Below are 18467 nucleotides of genomic sequence, written 5' to 3' on the forward strand. Positions count from 1 at the left end.
TCATCATCATCATCATTGTCATGGCCTTCTTGCACCCAACTGTAGACTCGGGAACCCAACACCATTTGCACCCATTTTTCCCGCCGTCGTTGGATTAATTTTGAACCTTTTCGTACAACTTTGAGACGTTGTGAGCACAGCCCGCGTCTCACCTGCGTGGCCAGGCTGAGCACCTGCTGGACCAGCTCCTGCGTCTCCGACGGCTTCTTCAGGAACAGCTTCACGATGGCGGTCAGTAGGGTGAGCTGCACCTGAAGCAAAGCCAAGCGGGACATAGGCCAACGTGGTGGTGGTGGTGGTGGTGGTGACACCACGAGGGGTCCCCCCGGAGGCGGGGCTACCTGGGTGCTCTCGTCGTGGAATCCTTCCAGGAAGCTCTCCAGGAGCTCGTCCGCGTTGTCGATGCGCTCGGCGTATTCGCCCACGATCCAGATCATGGCGGCCCGGGCGTCCGGCTCGTCCAGAGAGTCCAGGTTCTCGCACAAGGTGGCAATGATGCTCTCGTACCTGAGACCCAAGACAGAGAAGGTGGTCCTCGCTCCTCGCCCCAGGCTGAGTCTCCTCCCTTCCAGACCGAGCCCCGCATCCACGCCACTCACTTGTTGGGATACTTGCGGAAGATGTCCCGGATGACCACGATGGCCTCCTGGACGACGTAGTTGACCTTGGTCTGGATGAGGTCCAGCAGGGTGCTCACGCAGCGCTCGGCCGATTGCTGGAAGAGGAGGGAGAAGAGGAGGAGGAGGAAGAAGAGGAGACAGCGGAGGAGAAGATGAGGAGAAGATGAAGAAGGAGGAAGAAGATAAGGCGGGGGAGAAGAAGGAGGAGAAGATGAGAAGAAGAAGGAAGAGAGGAGGAGGAGAAGGAAGAAGAGAAGAAGGTGGAGAAGAAGGAGGAAGAGGAGAAGATGAGAAGGAGGGAAGAGAGGAGACGAAGGAGGAAGAAGAGAAGAAGGTGGAGAAGGAGGAAGAGGAGAAGATGAGGAGAAGGAGAAAGAAGAGAAGAAGGTGGAGAAGGAGATGAGGAGAAGAGGAGAAGATGAGGAAAAGATGAAGAAGGAGGAAGAAGAGAAGTCGAGGAGGAGGAGAAGGAGAAGAAAGAGGAGAGGAGAAGAAGAAGGAAGAGAGGAGAAGAAGGAAGAAGAGAAGAAGGTGGAGAAGGAGGAGGAAGATGAGAAGAAGGAAGAGAGGAAGAAGAGAAGGAGGAGGAGAAGGAGGAGGAGAATGAGGAGGAGGAGGAGATGAGAAGATGAGAAGAAGGAAGACAGGAAGAAGAGAAGAAGGTGGAGAAGGAGATGAGGAGAAGAGGAGAAGATGAGGAAAAGATGAAGAAGGAGGAAGAAGAGAAGTCGAGGAGGAGGAGAAGGAGAAGAAAGAGGAGAGGAGAAGAAGAAGGAAGAGAGGAGAAGAAGGAAGAAGAGAAGAAGGTGGAGAAGGAGGAGGAAGATGAGAAGAAGGAAGAGAAGAAGAAGAGAAGGAGGAGGAGAAGGAGGAGGAGAAGATGAGAAGATGAGAAGAAGGAAGACAGGAAGAAGAGAAGAAGGTGGAGAAGAATGAGGAGGAGGAGATGAGAAGATGAGAAGAAGGAAGAGAGGAAGAAGAGAAGGAGAAGAAGAGAAGAAGGCGGAGAAGAAGGAGAAGATGAGGAAAAGATGAAGAAGGAGGAAGAAGAGGAGAAGAAGAGAAGAAGGTGGAGAAGAAGGAGGAGGAGGAGATGAGATGAGAAGAGAGGAAGAAGAGAAGAAGGTGAAGAAGGAGGAGAATGAGGAGGAGGAGGAGATGAGAAAATGAGAAGAAGGAAGAGAGGAAGAAGAGAAGGAGGAGGAGAAGAAGAAGAGGAGGAGAAGAAGGAGAAGATGAGGAAAAGATGAAGAAGGAGGAAGAAGAGAAGAAGGCCGAGAAGAACTCCAGTGACGGATCTGGACCAAACTTGGCACACAGAACCCGTATGACCCATTCTATCTCCTGCTGCCATTTGGGAGATAATGGGCCACGGATGATGGGATTTCCAGTACTTTCAACCGCTTCGACTCCTACAGATCACCGTGATGCTCCCCAGTGACGGATCTGGACCACACCACCGCCTAGTGTTGCTCTTTTCTCAACTAAAGGTAAACAAGGAACTTCGGGGAAGAAGAGAGGACTCCTCACCTCGACCTTGATGGCGCAGCGGCCGATGGCGCGGACGGCCTTGCGGACAAAGTCCACGTCCACCTCGGTGGCGTATTCCTTCAGCTCGGCCAGGACCTGGACCCCACACGGCGGACAAAGACGAGCAAAATAATAATATTAATTATCTATATCTATATATATAAAAGGGTAATGGCATCACGGCACCGGACAAAACAACTAAACTAAATGCCCCACAACCTCGAAAACTGACAGCACAACCTCTCATCCAGGCCTCTACGTTCATACAACAGAAAGAAAAGAAAAATTAAGTCCTAGCCACAGCAACGCGTGGCCAGGCATAGCTATCTATATATATAAAAGGGTAATGGAATCACGGCACCGGACAAAACAACTAAACTAAACGCCCCACAACCTTGAAAATTGACAGCACAACCTCTGATCCACGCCTCTACGTTCATACAATAAAAAGAAAAGTAAAATTAAGTCCTAGCCACAGCAACGCCTGGCCAGGCATAGCTATCTATATATATAAAAGGGTAATGGCATCACGGCCCCAGACAAAACAACTAAACTAAAGGCCCCACAACCTTGAAAATTGACAGCACAACCTCTCATCCACGCCTCTACGTTCATACAACAAAAAGAAAAGAAAAATTAAGTCCTGGCCACAGCAACGCCTGGCCGGGCATAGCTATCTATATATATAAAAGGGTAATGGCATCACGGCACCGGACAAAACAACTAAACTAAACGCTCCACAACCTTGAAAATTGACAGCACAACCTCTCATCCACGCCTCTACGTTCATACAACAAAAAGAAAAGAAAAATTAAGTCCTGGCCACAGCAACGCCTGGCCGGGCATAGCTATCTATATATATAAAAGGGTAATGGCATCACGGCACCGGACAAAACAACTAAACTAAACGCTCCACAACCTCGAAAATTGACAGCACAACCTCTCATCCACGCCTCTACGTTCATACAACAAAAAGAAAAGAAAAATTAAGTCTTAGCCACAGCAACGCCTGGCCGGGCATAGCTATCTATATATATAAAAGGGTAATGGCATCACGGCACCGGACAAAACAACTAAACTAAACGCTCCACAACCTCGAAAATTGACAGCACAACCTCTCATCCACGCCTCTACGTTCATACAACAAAAAGAAAAGAAAAATTAAGTCTTAGCCACAGCAACGCGTGGCCGGGCACAGCTAGTCTATAATAAAAGTCAATGTTTGTATGCGGCGGGCAGTGCATGTATGTATGTATGTGGCAGCTTTCTGATTGGCCACCACTATCACAGGCCACTGTGGCCACCAGGAACGACGGACCTGGCCCAAACTTGACACGCTTCACCCCCATGACGCACTTTATGTCCTGGTGCCATTTGCGGGATGATGGACTATGGGTGATGGGATATGTAGTACTTTTAATCGCTACGACTCCCACAGGCCACTGCGATGCCCACCAGTGACATAACTGGACCAAACTTGGCAGACAGAACCCCCATGACCCCCTTTACACCCTGGTGCAGTTTGGGGGAGGATGTACCATGGCCCACTCTATACCCTGGTGAAGTTTGGAGGACGATGCAGCATGGACGATGGGAATTGCAATACCTTCACTCACTTCCTGAAAACATTGCGACTCCCACCAATGCCTGAACAAGACCAAACTTGGCACATAGAGCCCCCATGTCCTACTCTACACCTGGGTGCTGTTTGGAGGAGGGTGGACCATGGATGATGGGACTTGCAATACCTTCACTGGCTTCCTTAGAGCACTGTGACTCCCACCAACGACGAATCAGTACCAAACTTGCCACACAGAGGCCCCAGGACCCACTCTACATCCTGGTGTGGTCTGAAAGAGTTTGGACCATGGATGATGGGAACTGCAGTATCTTCACTCACTTCCTGAGACCACTGCAACCCCCACCAATGTCTGATCAAGACCAAACTTGACACATACAGTCCCCATGACCTACTATACATCCTGGCGCTGTTTAGAGTGGGATGGACCGTGGATGATGGGACTTTCATATGGGAGTTATAGTTCACTTGCACCCATTGAACCCCACTGACCCTGGACCTTGACTAAACTTGGAACACAGGCAAACTTGGTATGCTTAACCCCCCATGATGCACTTTACATCCTGGTGCGGTTTGAGGCAGGATGGCCCATGGATGATGGGATTTGTAGTACCTTCACTCACTTCCTGAGAGCACCGCGACCCACACCAATGACTGATCAAGACCGAACTTGGCACACATACCCCCCATCACCCATTTTACGTCCTGCTGTAGGGGATAACAGACCATGGACGATGGGACTTGCGATACCTTCACTCACTTCCTGAGAGCACCGCGACCCACACCAATGACTGATCAAGACCGAACTTGGCACACATACCCCCCATCACCCATTTTACGTCCTGCTGTAGGGGATAACAGACCATGGACGATGGGACTTGCGATACCTTCACTCACTTCCTGAGAGCATCGCGACCCACACCAATGACTGATCAAGACCGAACTTGGCACACATACCCCCCATCGCCCATTTTACGTCCTGCTGTAGGGGATAACAGACCATGGACGATGGGACTTGCGATACCTTCACTCACTTCCTGAGAGCATCGCGACCCACACCAATGACTGATCAAGACCGAACTTGGCACACATACCCCCCATCGCCCATTTTACGTCCTGCTGTAGGGGATAACAGACCATGGACGATGGGACTTGCGATACCTTCACTCACTTCCTGAGAGCACCGCGACCCACACCAATGACTGATCAAGACCGAACTTGGCACACATACCCCCCATCGCCCATTTTACGTCCTGCTGTAGGGGATAACAGACCATGGACGATGGGACTTGCGATACCTTCACTCACTTCCTGAGAGCATCGCGACCCACACCAATGACTGATCAAGACCGAACTTGGCACACATACCCCCCATCGCCCATTTTACGTCCTGCTGTAGGGGATAACAGACCATGGACGATGGGACTTGCGATACCTTCACTCACTTCCTGAGAGCACCGCGACCCACACCAATGACTGATCAAGACCGAACTTGGCACACATACCCCCCATCACCCATTTTACGTCCTGCTGTAGGGGATAACAGACCATGGACGATGGGACTTGCGATACCTTCACTCACTTCCTGAGAGCACCGCGACCCACACCAATGACTGATCAAGACCAAACATGGTAGCTAGAGCCCCATGACCTACTCTACATCCTGGCACTGTTTGGAGGGAGATGGACACTGGACGATGGGAGTTGGAGTTCACCCACACTCATTGAACCCAGCTGACAATGGATCTAGACTAAATTTTGAACACAGGCAAACCATGCCTTTCTCAAATGACCCGGGCACCGCCGGGTCCCCAAGCGAGTAATAATAATAAAATCAGTGTTATGCACACTCTCTGCTTTCACCCTTTGAAATATGTGACAGGGTGAGGGCGGCCTCCTGACCTGGGCGATGTTGGCCTGGGAGGCCAAGCGGATCATGATGTCCAGCTTCTCCAGCTTGACGTAGATGGGATCGTTGTACTTCACGAAGAAGACCTTGATCTCCTGCTTCAGGATTTCGGGCCTGCAAGGGAGGGAAGGGAGCGAGGCTGGAACCACGAGCACAGCTTGGAGTAGACGTGGTGAGGAACTGGACGAAGATAGTATGAGTGAGTATGGATTGTGAGTGAACGTTAGAGTATGTGTGATGATTAACTGAAAGGAGGAGGATGGTGAGTATGGATTGTGAGTGAACGTTAGAGTATGTGTGATGATGAACTGAAGGAAGGAGGATGGTGAGTATGGATTGTGAGTGAACGTTAGAGTATGTGTGATGATGAACTGAAAGGAGGAGGATGGTGAGTATGGATTGTGAGTGAACGTTAGAGTATGTGTGATGATTAACTGAAGGAAGGAGGATGGTGAGTATGGATTGTGAGTGAACGTTAGAGTATGTGTGATGATTAACTGAAGGAAGGAGGATGGTGAGTATGGATTGTGAGTGAACGTTAGAGTATGTGTGATGATTAACTGAAGGAAGGAGGATGGTGAGTATGGATTGTGAGTGAACGTTAGAGTATGTGTGATGATTAACTGAAGGAAGGAGGATGGTGAGTATGGATTGTGAGTGAACGTTAGAGTATGTGTGATGATGAACTGAAAGGAGGAGGATGGTGAGTATGGATTGTGAGTGAACGTTAGAGTATGTGTGATGATGAACTGAAAGGAGGAGGATGGTGAGTATGGATTGTGAGTGAACGTTAGAGTATGTGTGATGATTAACTGAAGGAAGGAGGATGGTGAGTATGGATTGTGAGTGAACGTTAGAGTATGTGTGATGATTAACTGAAAGGAGGAGGATGGTGAGTATGGATTGTGAGTGAACGTTAGAGTATGTGTGATGATGAACTGAAGGAAGGAGGATGGTGAGTATGGATTGTGAGTGAACGTTAGAGTATGTGTGATGATGAACTGAAAGGAGGAGGATGGTGAGTATGGATTGTGAGTGAACGTTAGAGTATGTGTGATGATTAACTGAAGGAAGGAGGATGGTGAGTATGGATTGTGAGTGAACGTTAGAGTATGTGTGATGATTAACTGAAGGAAGGAGGATGGTGAGTATGGATTGTGAGTGAACGTTAGAGTATGTGTGATGATTAACTGAAGGAAGGAGGATGGTGAGTATGGATTGTGAGTGAACGTTAGAGTATGTGTGATGATTAACTGAAGGAAGGAGGATGGTGAGTATGGATTGTGAGTGAACGTTAGAGTATGTGTGATGATGAACTGAAAGGAGGAGGATGGTGAGTATGGATTGTGAGTGAACGTTAGAGTATGTGTGATGATGAACTGAAAGGAGGAGGATGGTGAGTATGGATTGTGAGTGAACGTTAGAGTATGTGTGATGATTAACTGAAGGAAGGAGGATGGTGAGTATGGATTGTGAGTGAACGTTAGAGTATGTGTGATGATTAACTGAAAGGAGGAGGATAGTGAGTATGGATTGTGAGTGAACGTTAGAGTATGTGTGATGATTAACTGAAAGGAGGAGGATGGTGAGTATGGATTGTGAGTGAACGTTAGAGTATGTGTGATGATTAACTGAAAGGAGGAGGATGGTGAGTATGGATTGTGAGTGAACGTTAGAGTATGTGTGATGATTAACTGAAGGAAGGAGGATGGTGAGTATGGATTGTGAGTGAACGTTAGAGTATGTGTGATGATTAACTGAAAGGAGGAGGATGGTGAGTATGGATTGTGAGTGAACGTTAGAGTATGTGTGATGATTAACTGAAAGGAGGAGGATGGTGAGTATGGATTGTGAGTGAACGTTAGAGTATGTGTGATGATGAACGGAATGACGATGGTGAGTACGAATGAGTGGATGGAGTGTGAGTGAAAGTTAATGTGGTGAGGAACTGAAGGAAGGAGGATGGTGAGTATGGATTGTGAGTGAACGTTAGAGTATATGTGATGATGAACGGAATGACGATGGTGAGTATGAATGAGTGGATGGAGTGTGAGTGAACGCTAGAGTATATGTGATGATGAACGGAATGAAGGAGGACGATATGAAGATGAAAATGGTTTGGAGAGTATTTTTCAAGGTCCGGAAAAGTGTCCGAGAGGCGGGGGAGTGGGGGCCGACCTTTTCTGGACGATGAGGTTGATGTTGCGGAGGGCCACGTACTGGACCTCGGGCTCTCCGGAGAGGAGGGTGACCAGGGGCGGGGCCAGCTTCTTGAGGAGCATGCTGTAGTAGTCCGAGTCCTTGGGCAGCAGCTCCAGGAACTTCATCAGCACCTTGACGGCCGAGAGAACCACGGCCGAGTTGGCGTGGGAGAGGCGAGGGGTCACTCGCTCACAGATGCTGGGAAAAAAGAGGGACGGACTCAGGTCCCACTCCAGAGAAAGCTCGACTCAGTCGCCCCATGGGAGCGTTTCTCCTTAACTTTTCAGTCTCTGACGTTCACTCACACTCCATCCACTCACTCATTCATACTATCTTCGTTCAGTTCATCATCACATATACTCTAACGTTCACTCACACTCCATCCACTCACTCATTCATACTATCTTCGTTCAGTTCATCATCACATATACTCTAACGTACACTCACACTCCATCCAGTCACTCATTCATACTATCTTCGTTCAGTTCATCATCACATATACTCTTAACGTTCACTCACACTCCATCCACTCACTCATTCATACTATCTTCGTTCAGTTCATCATCACATATACTCTAACGTTCACTCACACTCCATCCAGTCACTCATTCATACTATCTTCATTCAGTTCATCATCACATATACTCTAACGTTCACTCACACTCCATCCACTCACTCATTCATACTATCTTCATTCAGTTCATCATCACATATACTCTAACGTTCACTCACACTCCATCCACTCACTCATTCATACTATCTTCGTTCAGTTCATCATCACTTATACTCTAACGTTCACTCACACTCCATCCACTCACTCATTCATACTATCTTCATTCAGTTCATCATCACATATACTCTAACGTTCACTCACACTCCATTCACTCACTCATTCATACTATCTTCGTTCAGTTCATCATCACATATACTCTTAACGTTCACTCACACCCCATCCACTCACTCATTCATACTATCTTCATTCAGTTCATCATCACTTATACTCTAACGTTCACTCACACCCCATCCACTCACTCATTCATACTATCTTCATTCAGTTCATCATCACATATACTCTAACGTTCACTCACACTCCATCCACTCACTCATTCATACTATCTTCGTTCAGTTCATCATCACATATACTCTTAACGTTCACTCACACCCCATCCACTCACTCATTCATACTATCTTCATTCAGTTCATCATCACTTATACTCTAACGTTCACTCACACCCCATCCACTCACTCATTCATACTATCTTCATTCAGTTCATCATCACATATACTCTAACGTTCACTCACACTCCATCCACTCACTCATTCATACTATCTTCGTTCAGTTCATCATCACATATACTCTTAACGTTCACTCACACTCCATCCACTCACTCATTCATACTATCTTCATTCAGTTCATCATCACATATACTCTAACGTTCACTCACACTCCATCCAGTCACTCATTCATACTATCTTCGTTCAGTTCATCATCACATATACTCTTAATGTTCACTCACACTCCATCCACTCACTCATTCATACTATCTTCATTCAGTTCATCATCACTTATACTCTAACGTTCACTCACACCCCATCCACTCACTCATTCATACTATCTTCGTTCAGTTCATCATCACATATACTCTTAACGTTCACTCACACTCCATCCACTCACTCATTCGTACTCACCATCCTCCTTCCTTCAGTTCATCATCACATATACTCTAACGTTCACTCACACTCCACTCACTCATTCATACTCAATAAATAATAATAATAATAATAATAGCAATAATATGAAATCCAGCATATCTATTTTGTTTGCTGTGTCATAATAAAATAATAATATTAAAGAGGGTTGGAAGAGACCCCTTGGGCCATTGAGTCCAACCTCTTCTGCCTTTGTGCACCAAAAACACAAGCAAAGCACCCCTGACAGGTGGCCACCCATCCTCAATGTTATTAATCATCATCATCATCATCATACATCACACAGTCCTAAATGCCGGGGAAGTGTTCAACTTGTGATTTTGTGATACGAAATCCAGCATATATATATATATATATATATATATATATATATATATATATAAGACATGTCCAATATATATATATATATATATATATATATATATATATATATATATATATATATATATATTAGACATGTCCAAAAAATAGTTTTGAATCGTATATCGGAATTATTTCAGATTTGCACAACTTGCAAATTTGATGATAGCTCAAGAAATGAGGGCGGGAGAGCCCTATAAAAGTCCCGTCCCCCCGGTTCCTTTTTTTTGGGCGATTGCGCATGCGCGTCCGCCATTTTAGAAACATTTAGAATCATTACGAATTTTCGGAAATATCCGAAATTTTCTTTATCAAAGCGCCAGCGCCCCCTGCTTTAGAAACGAGAATTGAAACATTTTTTTCATCGATTAGAAAAAAATCGCTCTAACCGGTCTCTCCTATGGGTCTGGCTCACCTCTGGGCCTCGCGGTCGTCCTTGGGGTTGTAGTTGGAGAGGCAGTCCAGGATGAAGATCTGGCCCCACTCGGTGCACTCGTTCAGTGCCGTCAGCAGCTTGTTGATGTTCTGCGGGTTCAGGTCCAGCAGGTTGCTGTTGGGGTGGGACTCACTGATCTCCGACAGGGCCGCCACCGCGTTGGCCACCACCTGCAGACCGGGAATGCCGTCACGAACGGATGGCGAAAGGTGAGAGCGAAGCGAGAAAAAGGACGGAAGGAAAGGTATATGAGGGGTGACTCACCATGGGGTTGGAGTCGGCGATGAGGTCCCGGAGGGAGTCGAGGAAGCCCTGGTCCTCCACCATCTGGGCGTTGATGTCGTGAAGCTTGGCCACGCAGACGGCGGCCGTCTTGCGCACGTAGGGGTCCTCGTCCTTCAGGCACTTGCGCAGAGGCTCGCACAGGTACTCCGTGATCTTGTCCACACGGATGCAGCCCATGGTGCGCACCGCCAGCGCCCGGATCAGCGGGTTGGGGTCCTCGCAGTCCTGGGGGACAAAGCACAGAACGTTGGAATGTCGTATTTATTGGGTTGTTGTATGTCTATTCTCTCCTGACGTTTCGCCCACATCTATGGCAGGCATCCTCAGAGGTTGTGAGGAATATATCTCCATGTGCCAGAAGAAGTGGGCGAAACCTCGGGAGAGAATACTTCTGGCACATGGAGATATATTCCTCACAACCTCTGAGGATGCCTGCCATAGATGTGGGAGAAACGTCAGGAGAGAATACTTCTGGAACATGGAGATATATTCCTCACAACCTCTGAGGAGGCCTGCCATAGATGTGGGCAAAACGTCAGGAGAGAATGCTTCTGGAACATGGCCAGACAGCCCGAAAGACATACAACAACCCTGTGAGAAAGCCTTCGTCAACACGTTCTATTTATTATTACGTCGAGTCCCCAAAACCTTTCACGTGGAAGGTATTGCACCCGCTAGGCTCCTTGGCACCCATGGACTGACGAGCTCTAGGTCGGGCAAACTCGTCCTCCAGGTTTTCTGGACTTCAACTCCCACCATTCCTAATGTGATGCACCTAATTAATAGATGAATAGGGTAATTAATAAGAAGGGCCGGACCTTGACGAAGCTGTTGACGGCCATGATGGCCATGTCCGGCTGGCTCTTGGCGTAGTTCATCAGGTACAGGTAGACCAGCTTCTTCAGCTCCAGGTTGTCCGTCTGCATGCAGTTGACCACGTCCGGAAAGAGCGAGCTGGGCAAAGACGGAACGGATGAACGAGAGAGAGAGAGAGATGGAGGTAAACAAGGACATCCTTCCCATTATTCAAGAGGGGACGATGGGAGTTGCCGTCCCATGAATGCCAGTCCCTCCCAAAGCAATAGAAGATAGCCCAGGGTGAATAATAACACAATAATAACAACAGAAATGGTGATAATAACAACAATAGTGGTAACAATGATATAATAAATATAACAGCAATGTAATTAAATATAACAGTAATATAATTAAATAGAATAATAATATACTAATTAAATATGTCAATAACAGCAATATGATCAAATATAATAACAACCATATAAATATAATAATATAATAACTAAATATAATATCAATAATAACACCAATATGATCAAATATCATAACAATCATATAATCTATATATATAAAAGGGTAATGGCGTCACGGCGTCAGACAAAACAACTAAACTTAACGCCCCACAACCTTGAAAATTGACGACACAACCCATCATCCACGCCTCTAGGTTGATACAACAAAAAGAAAAGAAAAATAAAGTCCTAATTAGAGAGAGAGGAATAATTGCTTTTATCCAATTGCTGCCAGTTAGAAGGCTAAGCTCCTCCAACTTGGTCTCCTAGCAACCCAATAAAAATAATAAGAAAAAACACTAAAAATTAATACAATAAAATACTATAATAACAGAAAAATAACTAAAAATAATACAAGAAAATAATAAAATATCTATATATATAAAAGAGTGATGGCATCACGACGACCCACAAAACAACAAAACTACAGGCCCCCCAACCTCGAAATTTGACAACACAACCCATCATCCATGCCGCTAGGTTGATACAACAAAAAGCAAAGAAAAATAAAGTCCTAATTAGAGAGAGAGAGGAATAATTGCTTTTATCCAATTGCTGCCAGTTAGAAGGCTAAGCTCCTCCTACTTGGTCTCCTAGCAACCCGATAAAAAATAATTAAAAACACAAAAAATTAATACAATAAAATACTATAGTAACAGAAAATAACTAAAAATAATACAAGAAAACAATAAAATATAATAAATAAAAATATAACTTACAATAAAATTAATAAAAAATTGCAAATAACGTCAAATAAAAATTACACAACAATTTTTAACCAATACCACCACCACTTTGCCACAGCAACGCGTGGCCGGGCACAGCTAGTATAATAATATAATAACTAAATATAATAGCAATAATAACACCAATATGATCAAATATCATAACAATCATATAATCTATATATATAAAAGGGTAATGGCGTCACGGCGCCGGACAAAACAACTAAACTGAACGCCCCACAACCTTGAAAATTGACAGCACAACCTCTCATCCACGCCTCTACGTTCATACAACAAAAAGAAAAGTAAAATTAAGTCCTAGCCACAGCAATACGTGGCCGGGCACAGCTAGTAACTAAATCGCAATGCTACCACCTTCCCTGGCTTGTACTGGAGTCTTTGCACTTCGATCTTCAGATTCTCGTGTCACGTTAGCTTTTCCAGTTGCTGCTCGTCTTTGCAGCTTGAATGAACATTATTATTATTTTTATTATTATCTTTGATACACAACTAGATGAGTCCACAGCAAACAAGATCGCAATGCTATCACCTTCCCTGGCTTGTGCTGGAGTCTTTGCATTTCGATCTTCAGATTCTCGCGTCACGTTAGCTTTTCCAGTTGCTGCTCGTCTTTGCAGCTCGAATGAACATTATTTTTATCATCATCATCAAGGTCTATATGAATGAAAATTATTATTATTATTATTATTATTATTAATATATCATAATAATTTACATTCATATAGAGCTTGATGATGATAATAATAATAATAATAATGTTCATTCGAGCTGCAACTGGAAAAGCTAATGTGACAAGTGAATCTGAAGATCGAAGTGCAAAGACTCCAGCACAAGCCAGGGAAGGTGTTGTTTGCTGTGGACTCGTCTTGTTGTGTATCAAAGATAATAATAATAATGATGATGTTCATTTGAGCTGCAAAGACGAGCAGCAACTGGAAAAGCTAACGTGACAAGTGAATCTGAAGATCGAAGTGCAAAGAGTCCAGCACAAGCCAGGGAAGGTGTTGTTTGCTGTGGACTCATCTTGTTGTGTATCAAAGATGATGATAATAATAATAATAATAATAATGTTCATTCGAGCTGCAACTGGAAAAGCTAACGTGACAAGTGAATCTGAAGATCGAAGTGCAAAGACTCCAGCATAAGCCAGGGAAGGTGTTGTTTGGTGTGGACTCGTCTTGTTGTGTATCAAAGATAATAATAATAATAATAATAATAATGTTCATTCGAGCTGCAACTGGAAAAGCTAACGTGACAAGTGAATCTGAAGATCGAAGTGCAAAGACTCCAGCACAAGCCAGGGAAGGTGTTGTTTGCTGTGGACTCATCTTGTTGTGTAGCAAAGATAATAATAATAATAATAATAATAATGTTCATTCGAGCTGCAACTGGAAAAGCTAACGTGACAAGTGAATCTGAAGATCGAAGTGCAAAGAGTCCAGCACAAGCCAGGGAAGGTGTTGTTTGCTGTGGACTCATCTTGTTGTGTAGCAAAGATAATAATAATAATAATAATAATAATGTTCATTCGAGCTGCAACTGGAAAAGCTAACGTGACAAGTGAATCTGAAGATCGAAGTGCAAAGAGTCCAGCACAAGCCAGGGAAGGTGTTGTTTGCTGTGGACTCATCTTGTTGTGTAGCAAAGATAATAATAATAATAATAATAATAATGTTCATTCGAGCTGCAACTGGAAAAGCTAACGTGACAAGTGAATCTGAAGATCGAAGTGCAAAGACTCCAGCACAAGCCAGGGAAGGTGTTGTTTGCTGTGGACTCATCTTGTTGTGTATCAAAGGTAATAATAATAATAATAATAATAATGTTCATTCGAGCTGCAACTGGAAAAGCTAACGTGACAAGTGAATCTGAAGATCGAAGTACAAAGACTCCAGCACAAGCCAGGGAAGGTGTTGTTGTGTATCAAATAATATTCATTCCGATAGGCCTTGATGATCGCGTAATAATAATTATTGTTTACATTCGGAGTGTCCGTACCTGACGTCCTTGCCCACGGTCATGGCCGCGATGACCTTCTTGACGGCCTCCTTGCGCTTCTCCTTCTTCTCGTTGTTGAGCTCCGCTTTCAGCTCAAAGATCTCGCCTTGGGCGGAAGGAAACAAAATACAGCCGGGTCAGAGATGCTGTTGTCCTATTATTATATTAAGTAACTAGCTTTGCCCGGCCACGCATTGCTGTGGCTTATGGGAATTATAGTTTTTAATGGCCTTGCAGGTTGAATGGGTGTTTGTTTACTGTCTGGAGGAATGTTTTGTTGGGAAGTGTTAGCTGGCCCTGATGGTTTCGTTTGTAGGATTCCCAATTTCCCTGCTTTCAGAGTGTTGGTCTTTATTTCCTGGTTTTAGAGATCACATTGTTTTCTATTATGATACCATAGTAAGTCAAATAGATTATATTTATAATGTGACTAGCTGTGCCCGGCCACGCGTTGCTGTGGCAAAGTGGTGGCGGCATTGGTTAAAAATTGTTGTGTAATTTTTATTTGACATTATTTGTATTTTTAAATTAATTTTATTGCAAGTTATCTTTTTATTTATTATATTTTATTTTCTTGTATAATTTTTAGTTATTTTTTTTTGTTATTATGGTATTTTATTGTATTAATTTTTTTTAGTGTTTTTTATTATTTTTTATTGGGTTGCTAGGAGACCAAGTGGGCGGAGCTTAGCCTTCTAACTGGCAGCAATTGGATAAAAGCAATTATTCCTCTCCCTCTAATTAGGACTTTATTTTTCTTTTCTTTTTGTTGTATCAACCTAGAGGCATGGATGATGGGTTGTGTTGTCAAATTTCGAGGTTGGGGGGCCTGTAGTTTTGTTGTTTTGTGGGTTGCCATGATGCCATCCCTCTTTTATATATATAGACTAGCTTTGCCCGGCCACGAGTTGCTGTGGCTTATGGGAATTATAGTTTTTACTGGCCTTTCAGGTTGAATGGGTGTTTGTTTACTGTCTGGAGGAATGTTTTGTTGGGAAGTGTGAGCTGGCCCTGGTTGTTTCGTTTGTAGAATTCCCAATTTCCCTGCTTTCAGAGTGTTGGTCTTTATTTCCTGGTTTTAGAGACCATATTGTTTTCTATTATGATACCATAGTAAGTCTTATATATTATATTTATAATGTGATATTAGTTGGTTAGAATTGGATTATATGAGGTCAGTTGTACATAGTTGTATAAAATGTAGACTGAACTGGATTAGATGGCAATTTTTGAGTTTGGGGGTTTTGGGGTTTTGTTGTTTTGTGAGTCGCCACGATGCCACAAGCCTTTTATATATATAGATGGTATGACATTATATTAAATAAGATTATTCCCTCCCTCCTGTCCGCACCTCACCTTTTTTATTGGTGGTGAAATACTTGGAATCCGTCATGGCTTCGGTTTCCTAAGACTAAAAGGGAGGAAAGAAATACAGGAAATGATAGGAATACAATGTAATGAAATGCAATACTAATAATAATACGGTATATTAATATATATTGCTAATATTGTGCTATGCTGATACTATAATACATTGTATATAAATACATGTCATATTGATAGGAACATAATGTAATGCATTATAATTCTAATCATAATATATTATAATTATGATACTAATATTGTCCTATGCTGATAATATAATACATTGTCATATTGATAGGAATACAATGCAATGTAATATAACACTAATAATACAATATAATAATATTGTGCTATGCTGATAATACAATATATTGTCATATGGATAGGAATACAATGCAATGCAATATAACACTAATAATACAATGCAATATAACACTAATAATACAATGCAATGCAATATATTACTAATATTAATATAATTATGATAATAATATTTTGCTATGCTGATAATATAATATATTGTCATGTGGATAGGAATACAATGCAATGCAATATAACACTAATAACACACTATAATAATATTTTGCTATGCTGATAATACAATATATTGTCATATGGATAGGAATGCAATGCAATGCAATATAACACTAATAATATAATGTAATGCAATATATTACTAATATTAATATAATTATGATACTAATATTGTGCTATGCTGATAATATAATATATTGTCATATGGATAGGAATGCAATGCAATGCAATATAACACTAATAATATAATGTAATGCAATATATTACTAATATTAATATAATTATGATACTAATATTGTGCTATGCTGATAATATAATATATTGTCATATGGATAGGAATACAATGCAATGCAATATAACACTAATAATATAATGTAATGCAATATATTACTAATATTAATATAATTATGATACTAATATTGTGCTATGCTGATAATATAATATATTGTCATATGGATAGGAATGCAATGCAATATAACACTAATAATATAATGTAATGCAATATATTACTAATATTAATATAATTATGATACTAATATTGTGCTATGCTGATAATATAATATATTGTCATGTGGATAGGAATGCAATGCAATGCAATATAACACTAATAATATAATGTAATGCAATATATTACTAATATTAATATAATTATGATACTAATATTGTGCTATGCTGATAATATAATATATTGTCATATGGATAGGAATGCAATGCAATATAACACTAATAATATAATGTAATGCAATATATTACTAATATTAATATAATTATGATACTAATATTGTGCTATGCTGATAATATAATATATTGTCATGTGGATAGGAATGCAATGCAATGCAATATAACACTAATAATATAATGTAATGCAATATATTACTAATATTAATATAATTATGATACTAATATTGTGCTATGCTGATAATATAATATATTGTCATGTGGATAGGAATACAATGCAATGCAATATAACACTAAAAATATAATGTAATGCAATATATTACTAATATTAATATAATTATGATACTAATATTTTGCTATGCTGATAATATAATATATTGTCATGTGGATAGGAATACAATGCAATGCAATATAACACTAATAATACAATGCAATATAACACTAATAATACAATGCAATGCAATATATTACTAATATTAATATAATTATGATACTAATATTTTGCTATGCTGATAATATAATATATTGTCATATGGATAGGAATACAATGCAATGCAATATAACACTAATAATATAATGTAATGCAATATATTACTAATATTAATATAATTATGATACTAATATTGTGCTATGCTGATAATATATTGTCATATTGATAGGAACACAATGCAATGCAATACAATACTAATAACCCAATATAATATAATAATATTGTGCTATGCTGATAATATAATATATTTTCATATTGAAAGGAATACAATGCAATGCAATACAATACTAATAGCATAATATAATAATATAATAATATTGTGCTATGCTGATAATATATTGTCATATTAATATTAATATATTGTCATATTGATAGGAACACAATGCAATGCAATACAATACTAATAGCACAATATAATAACCTATAATGCAATATATTAACTATAATAATATATAGTGATAATGCTGTATTATGATGGGATATCAACCTCAATGGGCTCCTGTCCGTCCTACCTTGCAGGGAGGCAAGAACCCAAGTGGGCGTGGCTTGAGAGACCTGAGGCCACGCCCTTTTGTCCTCACCTGGAGAAGAAGAAGGAGAAGCAGGAGCAGCAACCGACGAGAAGGACCACAGAGACAGAGACAGAGAGAGAAGCCAGGGTGGGGCCAGCCACTGGGAGGACCGGAAGCCGGGGACAGAGAGCCGCCCCCGCCTA

The 18467-nt window shown here is 41.9% G+C and overlaps 1 protein-coding gene across 3 annotated transcripts in view; it reads right to left on the reverse strand.

Moving 5' to 3' along the window:
• Nucleotides 1-18467, reverse strand: part of ap2b1 (adaptor related protein complex 2 subunit beta 1) — a 37369-nt gene extending 18902 nt beyond the window's left edge. For 2 of the 3 annotated variants that reach the window (XM_062960475.1, XM_062960473.1), the window contains exons 1-12: nt 18334-18467; nt 16042-16096; nt 14686-14791; nt 11450-11585; nt 10611-10856; nt 10326-10516; nt 7817-8038; nt 5632-5752; nt 2151-2246; nt 600-715; nt 342-507; nt 153-251 (exon numbers count right to left, since the gene is read on the reverse strand). In XM_062960475.1, the coding sequence (XP_062816545.1) occupies nt 153-251; nt 342-507; nt 600-715; nt 2151-2246; nt 5632-5752; nt 7817-8038; nt 10326-10516; nt 10611-10856; nt 11450-11585; nt 14686-14791; nt 16042-16078 (1536 nt within the window). In that variant the 5' untranslated portion in view covers nt 16079-16096; nt 18334-18467. Of the gene's footprint in view, nt 1-152; nt 252-341; nt 508-599; nt 716-2150; nt 2247-5631; nt 5753-7816; nt 8039-10325; nt 10517-10610; nt 10857-11449; nt 11586-14685; nt 14792-16041; nt 16097-18264 lie in introns of all 3 variants that reach the window. The other variant, XM_062960474.1, reaches the window with a different exon arrangement.

The sequence above is a fragment of the Anolis carolinensis genome, unplaced genomic scaffold, assembly GCF_035594765.1.
Source record: "Anolis carolinensis isolate JA03-04 unplaced genomic scaffold, rAnoCar3.1.pri scaffold_7, whole genome shotgun sequence".
In the NCBI taxonomy this organism is placed as follows: Eukaryota; Metazoa; Chordata; class Lepidosauria; order Squamata; family Dactyloidae; genus Anolis; species Anolis carolinensis.